This window comes from Lepidothrix coronata, unplaced genomic scaffold (genome assembly GCF_001604755.1).
Source record: "Lepidothrix coronata isolate B3197 unplaced genomic scaffold, Lepidothrix_coronata-1.0 Scaffold2, whole genome shotgun sequence".
Lineage (NCBI taxonomy): Eukaryota > Metazoa > Chordata > Aves > Passeriformes > Pipridae > Lepidothrix > Lepidothrix coronata.
In genome coordinates this window covers 12,531,242-12,546,858 of record NW_016690182.1, presented here as the reverse complement: position 1 = coordinate 12,546,858, position 15,617 = coordinate 12,531,242, and the positions used below count along the sequence as shown (strand labels likewise).

The 15,617-nt window shown below is 61.2% G+C and overlaps 1 protein-coding gene across 1 annotated transcript in view; it reads left to right on the top strand.

The window, feature by feature from the left end:
- Nucleotides 1-8,433: 8,433 nt before the first annotated feature.
- The window catches only part of TSC22D3 (TSC22 domain family member 3), a 16,785-nt gene continuing 9,601 nt past the window's right edge, over nt 8,434-15,617 (top strand). The window contains exon 1 of the mRNA XM_017818279.1: nt 8,434-8,787. Within this exon, the coding sequence (XP_017673768.1) occupies nt 8,465-8,787 (323 nt within the window). The 5' untranslated portion in view covers nt 8,434-8,464. The remainder of the gene's footprint in view (nt 8,788-15,617) is intronic.

The following is a 15,617-nucleotide window of genomic DNA, read 5'->3' as shown; positions in this document are numbered from 1 at the left end:
ACGCCCAGCGCGCACAGGCAGGCAGCAGGGCTGGCTCTGGAGGAAGATGGGACCACTGCTCTGAGTAGCAGAGCCGGCAGCAGGACAGCGCAGCCAGGACCTGGAGCTGGCCTGGCTCTGCTCAGAACCCTCCCCTGACAGCCAGGACCTATCCCAGAGCTCAGCATCCTCCCCTGGCAGCCAGAATCCATCCTGGAACTCCACAGCCTCCCCATCAGCCTTATCCTTTGGGTCTGACCGTTCCTGGGCCACCATGGCGTGATTCTCTCAAGTCTGCAGAACCTTGGGGATGTTCAGACTGTGGCTGTGACTTTTCTGGCCATGGCACCATGCTATGACAAGAAGGATGGGAGAACTAGCCCTGCTCCAACTGCCACGAGCTGTGCTCCTGCTCTCAAGCACAGCACTAGCTCCACTGGTGCTGAGACATCTTTGCTCCCTCTCCAGGCTCCACGTAACTGATGGTGGTGAATGGTGTTTGTTAGGAGCCTTTTCTATCTGACATCATGCATCTGCCACCCAGAGGCAGACAAGGAGAGGAGGAAGAAGGTCTCAGCTCAGCATTCCCCTTGGACATGGGAGTGCTCCAAGTGCCCTACTCCACACAGCCCTCCCTGATCTTCCCTGGAAGCTGCCAGTGGGCCTAGTGGCTTCCATCACCATGACGTCCTGCCCCAGCAGCAGCACAAGGCACAGGGACCCTTCATGCACCTGCCACCCCAGCTGGGTGTTATGGGTCACAGCTCATCTCACCACCTGCAACTGGGGGCCGCCAGTGAGGTGTGGAGGCAAGTACAGGAGCAGGATGTCCTCTTCCAGAAGGATCTGGATGGGGGACAGTGCAGGTCAGCCGTGTGGGTGTCACTGGCCCGCAATGGGCAGGGTTGCACCTGGATGCAGGGTTTGGGGTGCACCCTCCAGAAGAGAGCTCAGCATGTGTGTCAAGTTCCAGCCCCTGCTTCCTTCCCATTTTCCAGGGTGTGCACCCTGGAAATGACCAAGGGGATGGCAGCCAGCTCCTGGTCCTAGCCATGAGTAAGGGCATCTCTGAGGCAGGAGACTGCCCCAGCACTGATGGGACAGGCAGCCCCACTCACCCCCTCCCCAAAGGCAGCACAGGGCGGTCCCTGTCCCAGAGCCATTGATTAGTACACTTCCCTCTGTGGGGGAAGGATTGTCCCTAAGGATTGTCCACCCTTGCTGCTGTTGTGACCCTCCAGTTGGCCCAGTGCAGCCAGGGCCTGTTCTGTCACAGCACTGCCCCACACCACCCATCCCAGCACAGAAGGATCTAGAGGTGATGGGTCTGCTCTCCCCTGGGCAGGCTGTGAGCAGGACTGTCCCCACAGACCCCCATCACCCAGGGACATTCAGACAGGCAGGTGGAGCCACAGGACCCTGTTTGATCCCTGCACGCAGAACAGGCTTAGTGCATCTCCACAGCTTGGCCAGCCTCCATCTTCATCCTCTGACCATGGGAAACTTGGCAAGGGAGAGACATTGTCCACCCACTTGGCCACTGACTGGACAAGCGTTGAGCATGATTAAATTGGTTTCCATACTCAACTGAACATAAAGCAACTTCATTCATATTAATAAAGCCCGAATTTCTGCGGTCACTCGAGTGACTGTTTCAAGCAGGGATTTACTGTGTGGCAGCTCCTGGCAGTGCCACAGCTGGGCAGCCCATCAGCAGTGTTAATTAAAGGCGGAATTGGAAATTATTACCATGGCTGTGCTGCTTCTTCTTTGTGATAAGTTATAATCTCCCTCATAAATTAACACTTATAATGCCTCCCATAAATTAACAAGGGTAGGGAAGAAACGATCCCAAAACTGCAGGGGCTTTCCAGGGAAATGAATTGCTTGCAGGGATGATCAGTTTTTAATATCCCCATTTAGGTGGTTTTGGAAGTGCCACTGCTGTGTCACACCCCCTCCAGCAGCAAGTGTCAACACCATGGCTCTTCCACCTTCACAGGAGAGGCTGTGAGGGGTGGGGGCACTCACCAGCCCCAGGGCAGGGGAGGGTGAGGACTCTTTGGGGGTCATCCTGGAGCAAACATCAGTCCCTGCCTGGTGCCAGCGTGCCAGGAGCACTGGTGGAGGCAGGTGGAGAAGAAGCTCCTGTGTCTTCCAGAGTGGCCATGGGCAAGGGTCGAACCAGGGATCATCCTTGGGGTGCTGCCACAGATCCCCAGGCCAAGGAGGTCTCCAAGGCTGCCTACCCACTGTGTGCCCACTGCAGGAATTTCAAGGTAGGTGCAGGAGGCTGGGCAGAGGAAATGGCCTGAGGAAGGGGCCTGAGTGGGGTGGTATCCCCAAAATCTCTCCAGACAAGGCTCAGAGGCTGAGGATCTGCTTGGTACCTGGCCAGCAGGAGCCAGGAGAGCCTCAATGTGCTCCTGGGCCACTCCAAACATAACAGATCTACAGCCCACTATGCTCCCATGTGATGACTCAGCCCCCAGAGATGAGCCTGGAGGGGGATGTATCTCTTACCTTCCCATCTGGACATGGGATTTCCTTCCAAAAGGGTGGAAAAGATGGATTCACATCCAAAAGCATTGCTTATAGCTCAGAATGCTCAAAGCTAGCGGTTACTGCCATGGGGAAGCAGCTCACAAGTCCCAAGGGAAAGATATAATGTCTTGTTGAATATTCTGTGATTTGTACATTCCTTCAAATGCCACCAAAAACAAGACATTCCTGGTACTTGCTGTGCCTGCCAAAACCAGTTGGAGCACAGAGAAGCCCCACAGGGGTGAGGATGAGGAGGGAAACACAGACACATGCATGTGTGCAGGCACACAGGTGTCTGGGAGAAGCTGAGAGGTGGAGGCATTTGTGTCCCTCTCCAGCCCACTGCAGGGAGGAGGGATGGCTCCCACCACCTCCTGCATCCCCTGCAGCGTCTCAGTTGCCCCTGCCCCTTCCTGACCTGGGATGACCCTGGTACAGTCCAGAATCCCCTGTGTCCCATGTCCCACCATCCCACCTCCTGCCCAAGCCTCAGCAATGCCCTCTGTCCTCCATTCCTTCGGACAGCAGGGTGAGAGCCAACAGCTCTGGAACCCATCTGGGTTCATTTCACCCACGGCCAAGCAGGAACAGGAAAAGGAACGTTCCTAACACCAGCAGGGACAGGGAGGGAACAACTTCTCTGAGTGCCTGGGAACATATTGAGAGTCACAGGCTGGAAATGAAGGCAGGAAAGTGCAAAGTTCTGGGCACAGGAGAAGGGGACACTGCCTGGGGGTGAACCTGCGGGTGGCTCATCACCCACAGCTACTCTCAGAGGAGTGGGCACCCCAGGAAGGGATATTCACTGTGGTATGATGTATCTAATTGCAGCCATGGACTTTATCCCCCTGGGAGAGCAATTCTTCCTCACCAGAGGGAAGCACCAGATACTTTACTTAAAAAAAAAAAAAAAAAAAAAAAAAAAAAAAAGAGCTGAAAATGCACCGTTTGGTGCCATAATGATTTCAATGCCCCCACAGTGCATCCCTGCAGCTCCCACCACTCTTTGCTGTGCTCCTCACAGAGCCTCAGGATGGTTTCTCGACGCCCATGAGTGCTCACCTGCGTGAGTGAACCCCTCCACTGCCAGACAACCCCAGGCTTGCATCAGCTCCATGGAAATGCCAATTTGGTTTTAATCCCTTCCCAATGAGCTGGAAAGTCTCACATTGGAACAGCCCACCATCCTCTGTCCCAGCAGGAAAGGCCCCTTGACAGTGACGTTGTGTCTGGGGTCACTCGCGGGGCTCTGCCGGAAGGAGGGCGATGTGTGGAGCCCCCCGTGCCACAGGGCACCCTGGCCCAGGCTGTCAGGACATTTTAAATTACTTACTGGAGTGTAAGGACAGGAAAACATCCCATTCTGGCACGGCATGACTCACCATCACTGCCTGGAAGGAAGGCTCCGTGCTGCGCTTGCCCCAGTGGGAGCACTGTGTCCTGGCAGAACCCCCTGTTTGGGGTCTGGATGTGGGGGTGAATGCAGCTCATGGGTCCAAGAGGAGGAGCAGCAGCTCTGCATTCGAGCCCAGCCTCAGGAATGGCAGGGCTGTGCCAGATGGCCATGCCACAGGCACTCAAACCAGGAGGGACAGACCAGGAGAGGAGGAGGTGTCCTTCAGAGGGACCTTCAGGGTGGGCACAGAGGAGGTGACCCAGGCTAGGAAATGCTGGATGTGGGAGAAGCTCCAGAAAAGCTTGGCAAGGAGAAGGACTGGGGATTTTTTCATTTTCTCTGCAAAGTCCTGGTTTCTCACCATCTGAACCGCTGCCTTCAGGAGTGCAGGCACAGGATGGCCATGCAAGGGTGACACACTTTCACCTGGAGCAGCTGGGAAGAAAAGAGCAGGCAGTGGGCAGGGCAGAGCCGGGCAGAGCCAGGTAGAGCTCTGGGGAATAGTCCAGATGGGAACTCCCAAAAACAGGGTAGCAACAGCTGAAGGCACCCAGACTGCCATCTCTGCCAGCTGCAGATCTAGGGCTCCATCACACACAAAGCTTGGGGAACTGCATTGGTCCTCATGGCCCCGTGCACAGGGAAAAGGGCTGCTCTGGTGCTCAGGGGAGCTGCCCCATGCACTGTGACAGGCAGCTCTGGGGCGTCTCATCTCCCTGAATGGAGGAGACTCCATGCCAGGCAACAGAGACTGCTGGGTCCCCATCCCCCTGCATGTGAAGCCAGGCCCAGGCAGGAAGACAGAGCCACGGTCACCCAGCCCTGGGAGCTGCCCCGATTTCCCAGGAGTGCTGCAAAGCTGTGGACAGGGTGTCTATTTTGTTTAGCACTGCGAAAAACAAGACAAAAGAAAGGCAGCAGCTCCCTGGGTCCCCGTGCTGGGTGCTGGGCAGCAATACCACCCGTGTCCCAGCACATCCCTGCTCCTGTTCAGGTGGCAGGGACGGGCCCCTCTCCACAGCCACACGTGGCCCCCCAGCCTGCCCACCCGTCCCCCTGCGTGGCTGGTGGCTGACGTCAGGCAGCAGATGGATCCTGTGCCTCGCAGGCTGGCGTGGGGGTGGCACCGGCGGTGCCGACAAATACCACGGCTGTGACGGCGCTGGTTATTCTTAGCGCCCGCGGAGGCGCTCAGGGGGTCGCCTGGCAGGGGGGTTGGCACCGCCGGGCTCCCCTGGAGCAGATGGCCCATCAGCATGAGCCAGCTCCCACCAAAGCACCAACAGGGAAGGAACAGGGAAGGCAGCACAGGCAGATTGCACCAGGAGCCCTGCCTGGTGGTGCCCCGGCTGCAGCAGGGTCTGCAAGGAGATCTGGAGACCCCCTGAGAATGGGACACAGTGCAGTCCCTTCTTCAAGACTCCACAGGGGAAGGGTCCTTTCAAAGTGAGCATTAGGAAAAGGGCCTGTGGAACCTGGACAGCCCTACAGCTCCCAGACAGACAGATGGTACATGGCTGGGTCCACGGCCAGCACAGAGCTGGCTAAACTCAGGCCCCTGCAGCCCTGCACATTCCTCCTGCACTCTCCTTCCCAGTCCCTCTCTAGTCTGAGAGACTGCAGGAGAAGCTGGGGCAGGACTGGAGTCCCTGCCCTGAGCTGGGAGCAGAGCATCCTGCATTTCAGCCAGGAGAAGGAAATCCCTTTCAGTGCCGATGGAGGAATGTGGAGCCCCTCTTTGTGCGATGCCCTTCGGGGTCAAAGCTGTCCTTGCCCTCCTGGTGTGCCCCACTGTCTGGCATGTCACACTATGCCAGTCATGGTTTAGGCCTGGCAATGCCACATCTGGGCGTGGAGCACCTGGGTGCCCTTGAGGGAAATGGGTGTGCAAAAACCATCATTGTCCCAGTCCCGTGAACAGTGGGACCCAAAAAGGCCAGAGCTAAACATAGGAGACCTACTTTTCCAGCTGCCACAGTCAGCAGCAGGGCTGGATGCCTGCTCCCAGCTGATCACCTCAAACCACCACGTGGCTCCCAGATCTGGGGCTTTAGGGAGCTCGTCGTGGCTTGCACGTGAGATATGTGCCGGTTGTGGATGAGAAGCAAAGAATTGATGGCCGCGGAGCAGCAGGGCTGGTGTGGGGCAGCCCTGTCCACGGCCAGTGCTGGCCTTGGGGCTGCTTCGAGCGCTGAGTGGCAGCTCTGGTGAGGCTGGAGGGGCCACGGGCCAGGCGGCACAGCCACAGGGCAGAAGGAGTCTGGAGAAGCCAGCGACCTGCACCCAGGGCCACCTTCAGTGCCGTCGGGGATGGGCAGGACCGACGGGCCCGTGGCAGAGCCATGGGGGGCTGGAAGCGGGGAAGGGGTGCCAGCCCTGGGCGTCGTGTCCTTCCCTCTGTGCCCACGGGATGGCAGCAGCCTCCCGCGGTCCTGCGGGCACCCGCCCACTGAGCCCGGCGTGGGGCTCAGCTCCGCCCGGGGCGCAGCCCAGGGAGCGGTGAGGGCAGCGGGAGGAGCCCCCTCCTCAGCTCACGGGGCCCGTTCTCCAGCCGAAGGGATGGAAGAAGAGAAAGCTGAGCAACCTTCTGCTTCCGCGGATCCTGGCAACAGTGGGGTCATCAGGGACCCCGTCACCACTGGTGTGGTCATCCTGGGATGCCCTCGCCAGCGGGGAGGCTCACCAGGGACCCCCTCACCAGCCCCCTGCCAGGCTGTTCCCACTGCACACAGGGAAGACGGATAAGGCTCATTCCCCTTCCCTCCTTCATCACCCACTGGAAGGGGTGAGGAAGCACCGCATCAACGGCCCTCACCGTGCCAGTGCACAGAGGGTTGGGACATTCCTGTGACAGACAGCCTGTGGGCGGTCCCTTCTTCAGGAACTCACCTGTTTTTAACATCACCCCAGGGCTGACAGTTCCCCCCGCCCACACCTGGATCCCCGCTAGTGCCAACTCCACTGGGAACCGGATCCTGCCCGTCCCCAGGACCGATGGACTGGCATGGCACGGAAAGCACTGCCTGAGGTCGCTGTGGCCACTCTCCCAGCTGTGGATCTGTGGTGGCCGCTGTCTCGTGCCTCCCCTGGTTACTATCCTGGAAACCGCTTCATCCTCATGTGATGCATCTTCCTCCTTCTCGCCAAACAGGGAACAGGAATGTTTATTGGACACTTCTGCCACTCCTTCAGTGGGAACAGCTACCCCGTTAAAATCCCCGGCGGGCACAGCGCTGCCGCCAGGATCCCCGCTGTCCTGGTGCTCTGGCGTCTTTGCCCTGCCGGATTTTGACCTGGTTTACTCTCCCTATCAATCCCGTGCCCTTCAGACACGCTGCCATCCTCCGATTGCTGCTTCTTGCACCTCTTTACACCAACCCTTCTGTAACCTCTCCATACAGAACCTCCCTCTGCCCCCACGTCCCCCTGCCCATGGTGGGCTTCCCCAGCCTGCCTGCTCCCCACCTCGGCAGCTCTGATCCCTCGGACCCTTGCCCAGCCCTTTCCCACCAGCTCTCGGTTGTTTTTCTCTCCGAAGGGTGAGGGATTACCGCGCTGGCCCGCGGGGTTCATGACCGGCAGCAGTGGCAGCCCAGCACCGCGGCCGCCCTCTCATCCCATCTTTTACGTGTGCTCTGGAGCCGGGACCTCGTCACGCTCCCGTTCCTCACCCTGAGGGTCCCGGGCCGGCCGTCCCCACCTCTCTGCGGTGTTGTCCCATGTCCCAGCTCCATCAGGGCAGCACAATGTGCCTCAGCCACTCTTTGCCAGCCCATCAGTGCGGGTCACTGGTGGCAGAAACGCTCCCCCTGCAGTGTCAGGGAAGCCACTTTTCCCCCTCTCAGAAATCCCCTTTTCCCCTCGCATATCCCTGAACCCCCCGCATCTACCGGCGAGTCCCAACGTGCCCCACATCCATGGCTCCCCGGCTCCGTGCGCTCCACCCACGCCAGGTTTGTCTCCGGGCGAGGAGGCTCCTAGACGTTCTCAGCAGTGGGACCGGGTCCCTCCTGGCTTTCCTCCCATTCTGGGGCCTTTCATCCCCTTTTCCCCCTTTCCTGCCCCGGCTCCGGCACCACGCGGGCTGCCCGCGCCGATGCTTCGGAGACTGATGCCGCGGGCAGCTCCAGCCTCCTGAGCCCCCCCGCTCAGCCTCCCCGGTAAGCACAGAGAGGGGAGGGGGTCCCCACCGAGAAGGGGGGCACTGTGTCCCTTTGTCACCCCACGTCGCTCCTTGCCAACTTCTCCCGGACCCACGCGTGGGGTGGGTGCGCGGCGCTGCCGGGGGCGGTGGGTGAGCGGCACTGTGGCGGAGCGGGGCGGAGCGGGGCCGGGCCGGGCGGAGCAGGGCCGGGATGGAGGGAGGAGGAGCGGGGCCGGGGCGGGGAGGAGCGAAGCGGAGGCGGGCGGGGCTGGAGCGGGGCCGGGGCGGGCGGGGACCGTGCGCGGCGCTCGGCACCGGGCGCGTCCTGCAGCCGCTCGCCCTCCGCGGCCCCGGGAGCGGCCCCGGCGGCGCCGCCGTGGCCAGGCGCGGGGACACCCGGGATGTCCTCGTCGCCCGCGGAGGAGTGCCGGTCGCCCGTGGGGCTGGACTGCTGCAGCTGCTGCCTGGACCTGGCCAACCGGAGCGGGCTGGAGGAGGGGGCAGGCGGCGAGAACAACAACCCGGGCAGCCCCACCGTGAGCAGCTTCCGGCAGCTGCGGGAGCAGCTGGTCCGGCAGAACCTCAACACCGACAAGCTGAGCTCCATCATGCGCCAGGACTCGCTGGAGCCCGTCGTGCGGGACCCCTGCTACCTCTTCAACCAGGGCATCTGCAACAGGAACATCGACCAGACCCTGCTCTCCATCCTCCTCCTCTTCCACAGGTGGGTGTCACCGCCGGGGGCCGGGGGGCTGCCAGGGACTGGGAGCGCCGGAGCTGACAGCAGGCTCGGAGCTGTCAGCGGTGTGGGGCAAGACGTGGGGCCTGCAGCCCCCCCCGGGCTGGCAACGGACGGGGACTTGTGGGACCCCGGGGCTGGGGGGGTGGCAGCGCCGGTGGGGTCTGCGTGGGGAGAGGCAGGAGCGGCCGCGCGTGGCACGGAGCCTGTGGGTGGTGCTAGCCCATCCCTGGGTGCGGGTCTGGGTGGCTCTGCTCCACCGTGCCCCTCTCGTGGTGCCCCGTGTCTGCTGGGCAGTGACAACAGCTCCCAGCTGTGTGTCTTGGCCGCTGGACTCTGTGCTCGTCTCCCTGGCTACCTCTGTCCACACAGACAGTGCCTGCAGGGGCATGGATAGTGTCCAGCGACAGACGGGCATCAGCCCCATTCTGCGTGGAGCGGGTTGCAGGTTCCTTGGGAAGCAGTCGTGCTGTCTCGAAAGCCACCTTGAGTGTCAGTGAGACCCTGGGTAGGGAGTCTGCAACTCCCAGTGCCAGGTCCTGCCCTTTCAGCAGCTCCCCTGGCTCTTCCCAGAGTAAATTGAGTGGAGATAGATTTGGCCTGGGTGGTATTTCCCATCCCTGGAAAGCGCCTCTGCCCTGACTGAGCTGCCCTCACTGGACTCCAGGCTGTTCTGGGTGGGCTACCTGTGCCCACACAGCAGGATGTGCTCGGGGCTGCTCCCGGACACTCCCTGGGGGGCTGAGGAGGCAGTACTGGGGGATCCACCCTGCTCCCCTGCTCTAGCAGTGAGGGCAGAGGACACTGAACAGGGAGTCCCAGGGGCTGCCACTCCACAGGGTCCTCAGCCCTGACAAGGTGGACCCCAGGGGCAAGGAGTAGACAGAGCTGTCTGAGGTCCTGCACTGGTGCTGTGTGGGGCTGGCCCCGGTGTCCAGCAGCAGGGAGGGTTGGTGACACCCTTTGTGGGAGCAGCCTGTGCTGGGGCTCGCAGGTCTGGGTCTTCCACCTTGGCCTGGGAGAGCCGAGCTGGGCCGGCGGTGCCGAAGCTGCCTGTGGCTTCAGCAGGTGGGACACATTACCCACCCACAGGGCTGAGGGGAGCTATGGCCTATCGGTGCATCGCGGGCAGGTGTCTGCATGGCTGGCAGGGCAGGCAGCGGCTCTGGCACTCGCTGCTCCGCTGGAGAGGAGGAGTAGCTCGCAGGGGGGGCGCGGCAGCACCCACGCGTTCACAGACACCTCGCCATCCCCTTCCCTCCCTGCACGCACATGCACCCGTGGGCGCGCTCCCGTGGGCTGTGCGCGGGCGGGCGAGCCGCCCCTCGTCCCCTCGCCCGGCGCGGGAGGCGGGTGGGCTCACACGTGGCCGCCCCACGCGTGCGAGCCGCCCCGGCGCACGCCCGCCTCCTCGCCCAGCCAAGCGTCTGACGCCGGGAGGCTGCTGCCTCGAGCCGGCCCTGGCGACGTTCTTCCTGCACTTACATAACGCCGAGCTGCCGCTCAGGTGGGAAAGGAGGAGCTGGGACACCCGCCAAGGCACCGGTACCCGTGCAGCCAGCGAACCTACCCAGCTGGGAGGGGACGGGACCGAGAGTTCCCCTGCTCCCTAGGGAGGCTGCAGCCAGTTGGCACCACAGGTGAAGGGGGTGAAGTGAGACACTGTCCCCAGTGTGGGCTGCCAGGGCTGGGGTCGGAGCCAAGCACCCGGGCTGCTCGGTGGGGCAGGCAGTGCCCGTGGGCACAGCAGGCTGCTTTTGAACTTGTCCCTGCTGGAGCAGGACCCAAGATCTCTTGGTTAGCACCTGGTGAGCTCCTGCTGTGGTAGGGAGATAGTAGAGGTGCCAGGGGATCAGGATTTCTCCCCTATCTGTGCCCCTCAGTGCTCGTTGCTGCCTGTCCTCCGTGCCCTGGTGTGTGTTGTGTCCCGAGAGGCTCCGGGCATTCCCTTTTGTGACACCCCTGTGCCGTGGTGTGGCGCAAAGCCGTGTCCCTCCATCACACTTGATGTCCAAGCACCTTGGTCTGGAGGTTGCCTGGGTGATCCCCTGTCCCCCTCAGGTGTCACAGCGTGGGGGAGCTGGGTGCACGGCCCCGGGCATTGGAGCCAGGTGTGCCCACACCTGTGTTTGCGGTTGTTTTGCTCCAGCCTGAACTTTCTCCTCCTGGGGAATGAGCCAAGACACCCAAGAGGAGATAGCATATACAGCAGAGAATTGTGGGTGCCAGAGGAACACCTCGATAACAGGCCTGATAAGGGTACCCTGCTGCTGGCACCAGGGAACCCAAACCACTTAGTGCCCCTTGTTGTGGTTGATGTGCTCCAGTGACACAGGAGGAGGTGGAAGTTGTGTGGATGCACACACTCGTGCATGGCCGACATCCAGCACGGCACGGGAGCACCGAACTGCTGTGCTGGGGGTCGAGTCTGGTTCTGGTGCTGGCTGGAAACAGCTCTATCAGGGTCAAGTCAGTGCTGGGCATCTCAAACAACTCGTATTCAGCATGTCTGACCTGTCTCCGGGGGTTTCCCCAGCTGGGTGGTCTCTGCTAGGCTCTCCGTGCCCCTTTGCTCACAGCAGGGGTGTTGTCAGGGATGAACAAGGCAGGGATGCTCTGGACTGATTGCCTCCAGGGCTGACACTCCTGCAGGAAGCCTTCCTGCTCCAGGAGTGCATGGGATCCTGTGCCCAAAGGGCTTCTCCCCACTGTGCCCTCACACAGGGCATCACAAACTGCTCTCCAGGGAGATCTTGGGAGTGCCAAGGGGCCAAGCTCACATGGAAGCATCAGGTAGAAGGAGGGCAGCTGCCACCATCCTGGCTGGGCACACCTTCTCCCCGCAGATGCCAACACAGTGGGCAAAAAGGCCTTTGCAATCCCTCTGCAGTGTTACCCCAGCTCATCCCAGAGCCAGGCATGAGCCTGACCAAGTGTGGGTCAGGAAGTGCAGCCCTGTGACCGTGTGACACCTTTCCCCAGGGCAGGGGGTGAGGGGAGCCGGTGGCGTGAGGAGGTTGGCGCTGTGGGAGGAGCAGCACCCCGGGTGCGTGCTGGCACCTGATCGAAGCAGGACCCCGCCTGGCTCTGGGTGGGGAGAGGAGGTACGTGCCAGCCTGCTCGCCCACATCGGCCAGCCGTGCCAGCACTCCTTCCAGCCTCTCCTGGGCAACACCTGGCAGCCTGGCCAGCCTGTGTCCATCCTGCTCCGGGCAGTGAGGGGATGCCTCTGCACAGCCAGACAATCTCCGAGCACTGCCCGACCTGCTGCTCCACCGAACAGGTTGGGCAGTGACCCACCCTTTGGTCTGAGCCATGAAAAGGGCTGGGGTCCACCTTCCCCTGGGCCAGAGCAAGTCAAGGAAGTCACAGGGAGGCAAGGGGGCCTCAAGTGTGATGAATTTGGGCGGGAGAAGCAGGGCAGCACCGCCTTTCCCACTGTAATGTCAGGCTGGTGAGCAAGAGTGCCTGGACAGCGGTACCAGGGTGGTATTTGTGTCGCGGTACCAGGGTGGTATTTGTGTCACAGCACCACTTGTTCCTGTCCATCGAGTGTCACTTTGTGGCAGCAATGCAGGAGGAGAGGAGCCAGGGCAGGAGGAGAGGAGCCACGGCCTAAAGGGCATCCCGGGGTGGCGGGGCCAAGGCATGCATTCCAGCTGGCTGAGTGGGCTGGAGCAACAAGGACACATTGATGGGGAGAGGGGCCACAAGTGAGCGTGAGAGAGGTGTGGGTGTGAGACCAAGCTGTCCTGCTCTCCCTGCTTTGGCCCCGGGACAGCTCTGCCAGGGAGGGGGCTGGGAGGGCCCCCTTGCCCACCAAGACCATGCATCAGGGTTTGCTTGCATTGCTCCCAAAGGACAGAGCTGCACGTGGCCTGTCCCGTGGCCTGCAGTGTGGTTTGCCAGCCCTGCTCACTGCTGAGGTGCCAGGGAGATTTAGTTTCAGTGGCAGGAGTAGTTTGTACTGCTGGGAGGTGCTGACCTTGGTGTGCCCAAATCCTCCCACCACCAGGAAGATGCCAGGCAGGCAGCCAGCTGAGCCCACCTCGGTCTCCATCTTGGGCATCCTGACACCCTGGGACGCCCACCCCGTGACCCAGCAGACTTCGGAGCGATGTCCCCACAGGTCAGGTTTACAGGGCTCTGATATAGCACAGGGGGTTCAGCATGGCTTGGCAGGGCTAGTGGCAGAACACACCACACCATGCACTGTGCCTGTCCCTTCCTGCTCCTGCAAGACCCAGCTCCCTCCAGACTCCCAACATTCCCTGGAGCTCAGGAGACCCCTGCTTAGCCCCTCCAGCCTTTTGGGACGGAACCATTTGCCCACGACCACAAAGCTATGGCCAAGGGGGCTGGCACAGCTGAGCTAGAGTCTGGTGATGCCAACGTCAGCTGCTCAGCAGCTCGTCACCTCAGTCCCCTCGGGATGCTCTAGCACTGCCTGTCTGCCAGGGCAGGTGCCTGGCTCTCCACAGGCAGGGGTAGGTGTCCCAAGGTCGGGCAGGGATGACAACATGGCCCTATGGGGAAAAGGCTGGACAGGATTTATTTCCAGCTGTGAACTTTAAAGATGTGGAAGAGGTTGGAGCTGGAGCAGGTTGCAGGGGTCTGCCCTGGTCATCAGCATTGTGCCAATTCCCTCCAGCATCAAACTTTCCCTTCCTGTGAGACATGGCCTGATCCTGGATGGTCTCTGCTGGGATTATTGCCACCTCTCTGGCCACTGCCCAGCACGAGGAAGGTTAAAGCCAACCTTGTGCTTTGGGGGAGCACCGTGACCTGCGTGGGACCAAGGGGCTCGGAGGGGCTTGGATGTGTGTCATCAGAGCTTGGCAGCTGTGTGTGTGCCCAGGGGATGTGACTGTCCATGTGCTGTAAGGGGACTGCCAAGGGGAGTGGGGGTCCAGGTTGGATCCTGCCCTTGGAAAGGACTGAGACCCTGTTGGTACATGGCAGAGAATCACAGAATTATTTAGGGTGGAAAAGACCTCTGAGATCATCAAGTCCAGCCTTACCCCAAGGCATGTGTGTGGGGGGGAGAGAGCTGGAGAGGTGATAGAGACTGCAACCCGTCCCGAGGGCAATACTTTGCAAATGAGCTCTGAGTTATATTTATCCAGGTGATGCACATGGCTGGCTTTGGAACAGGAGATCATCATCCTCTGTCTGTGTCCTGAGTTATATATAAATATATATTTGAGGGGGCTTTTGCTGCAGAATGACTCCAGTGACAGAGCAGAAGCCCTGGGCCTGCCAGACTCCAGGATCAGGCTGGGGTCCAGTCCTCGCCACCCCCTACCTGTGATTCCCTTGGGATGGCAGCAGGTGACTGATGCCTTGGGGCAGGACAAGACATCCTTATGACCTCAGTGGTGATCCCCCTGTGACACAGAGGGGGACTGCTCCAGCGGTTTGGAGGCAGGACACAGTCTCAGGTTGTCCCCAAAGGTTGGCACAAGCCGGGTGAGGGCTGGCTACTGAGGCCAGCACACGGAGAGCCACGGCAGCGCTGTAGGTACACGTCCCGCCAGCAGCTGATTGTCTTTCACGTTGTTATTGTTCTGAAATGTCAGCAAGGGCAGGGTTTCAGCGAAGGTCCCTGATTCGAAATGCCCGGGATTCCTTGCAAAGGCCAGGCGGGGTATTAATAACCAGCTCTGCTGAAGCTGCGCCGCCCTGCATGTCCTTGCCTGACCTCCTGCGGGTGCTGGCTCACGCACTGGCTGAGCGCGGCTCCTCTCCTCTCCAACCCCCACCAGCTCAGGTCTGTCTGGGCTTCGCACCCCCAACGGGGTCCAGCCACCCCCTGGGTGTTGTGGGGCTGCTGGGATTCCCCCCAGGCATCCTCATCGAGCCAAGCAGGAGAGCACCAGGTTCTGGCACCTGCAAAAGGGGCTGGCGAAGGGCTCGGGGGAGGTTCTGTAAATAGGGTTTATTCTGGGCTGGAAGAGCAGATTTGGGTAGCATGGGGTGCGCCGCACTGCTCTCCCAGCTCCCCAGCCTCCATGCTCATTACATAACGAGCTGCCTCCCAATTAGCGAGCGGGCACTCCCGCACGCCGCAGGGCAGCCACTGCCAGCGCCCAGCGGGGCTCCAGAGCGCCCGCTCCTGCCTGCAAAGGGGCCCAGGATTGCTTTTGGAGGATGCCAGAGGCCCTGCCTTGGGGTTCCTCTCTCGGGCTGGGGATCCCTGCAAAGCTGAGCGAGGGGCTGGGGGAGGCAGAGCCCAGGCTGGCAGCCCCCTGCCCACCTGCTCTGGGGTTCAAGGGCACTGCGTGGCCCCTCGTGCTGCAGGGTGTCCCTTCATCTTCACGCCCACCCCAGTTCCCTGAAACTGGACCAGAAAAGGGGAGGCAGTACCTGGGGATGATCCAGCCGGCACTGTCCAGGTTGACACAGTAAGCTTTGAAATGAGGACAGTTCGGAGTTCAGAGCCGTGGCTGGCAGGAGCCCCGGGGCAGGGCACGGGCTAACCAGGAGGCGATAACAGCGAGTTCAGTGACAGGACTCCACCCTGGGCCTGCGTGGGTGTGAAGCACTTTGCTCTGCGGACAGATTTGTGGATTAAAGCTCTGCAGAGGGTTCAGCCTGCCATCCTCCCTGGGGCTGGGCATCCCCTCCCACGGGAGAAGGTGGCTGTGCTCCCTCCACAGCCAGGCACAAGGCACGGGGAACGCCACAGGGTTTTCACTGGGCTGTGCCATAGCTGGCTACCTTGCCTCTGCATTCAGTGGCTGTGGGACCCTTTGTGGGGGGGTGCAAGGGTGCCCCATGGCCCTTGGCAGGGTGCCCAGCAGGGCAGCCCACAC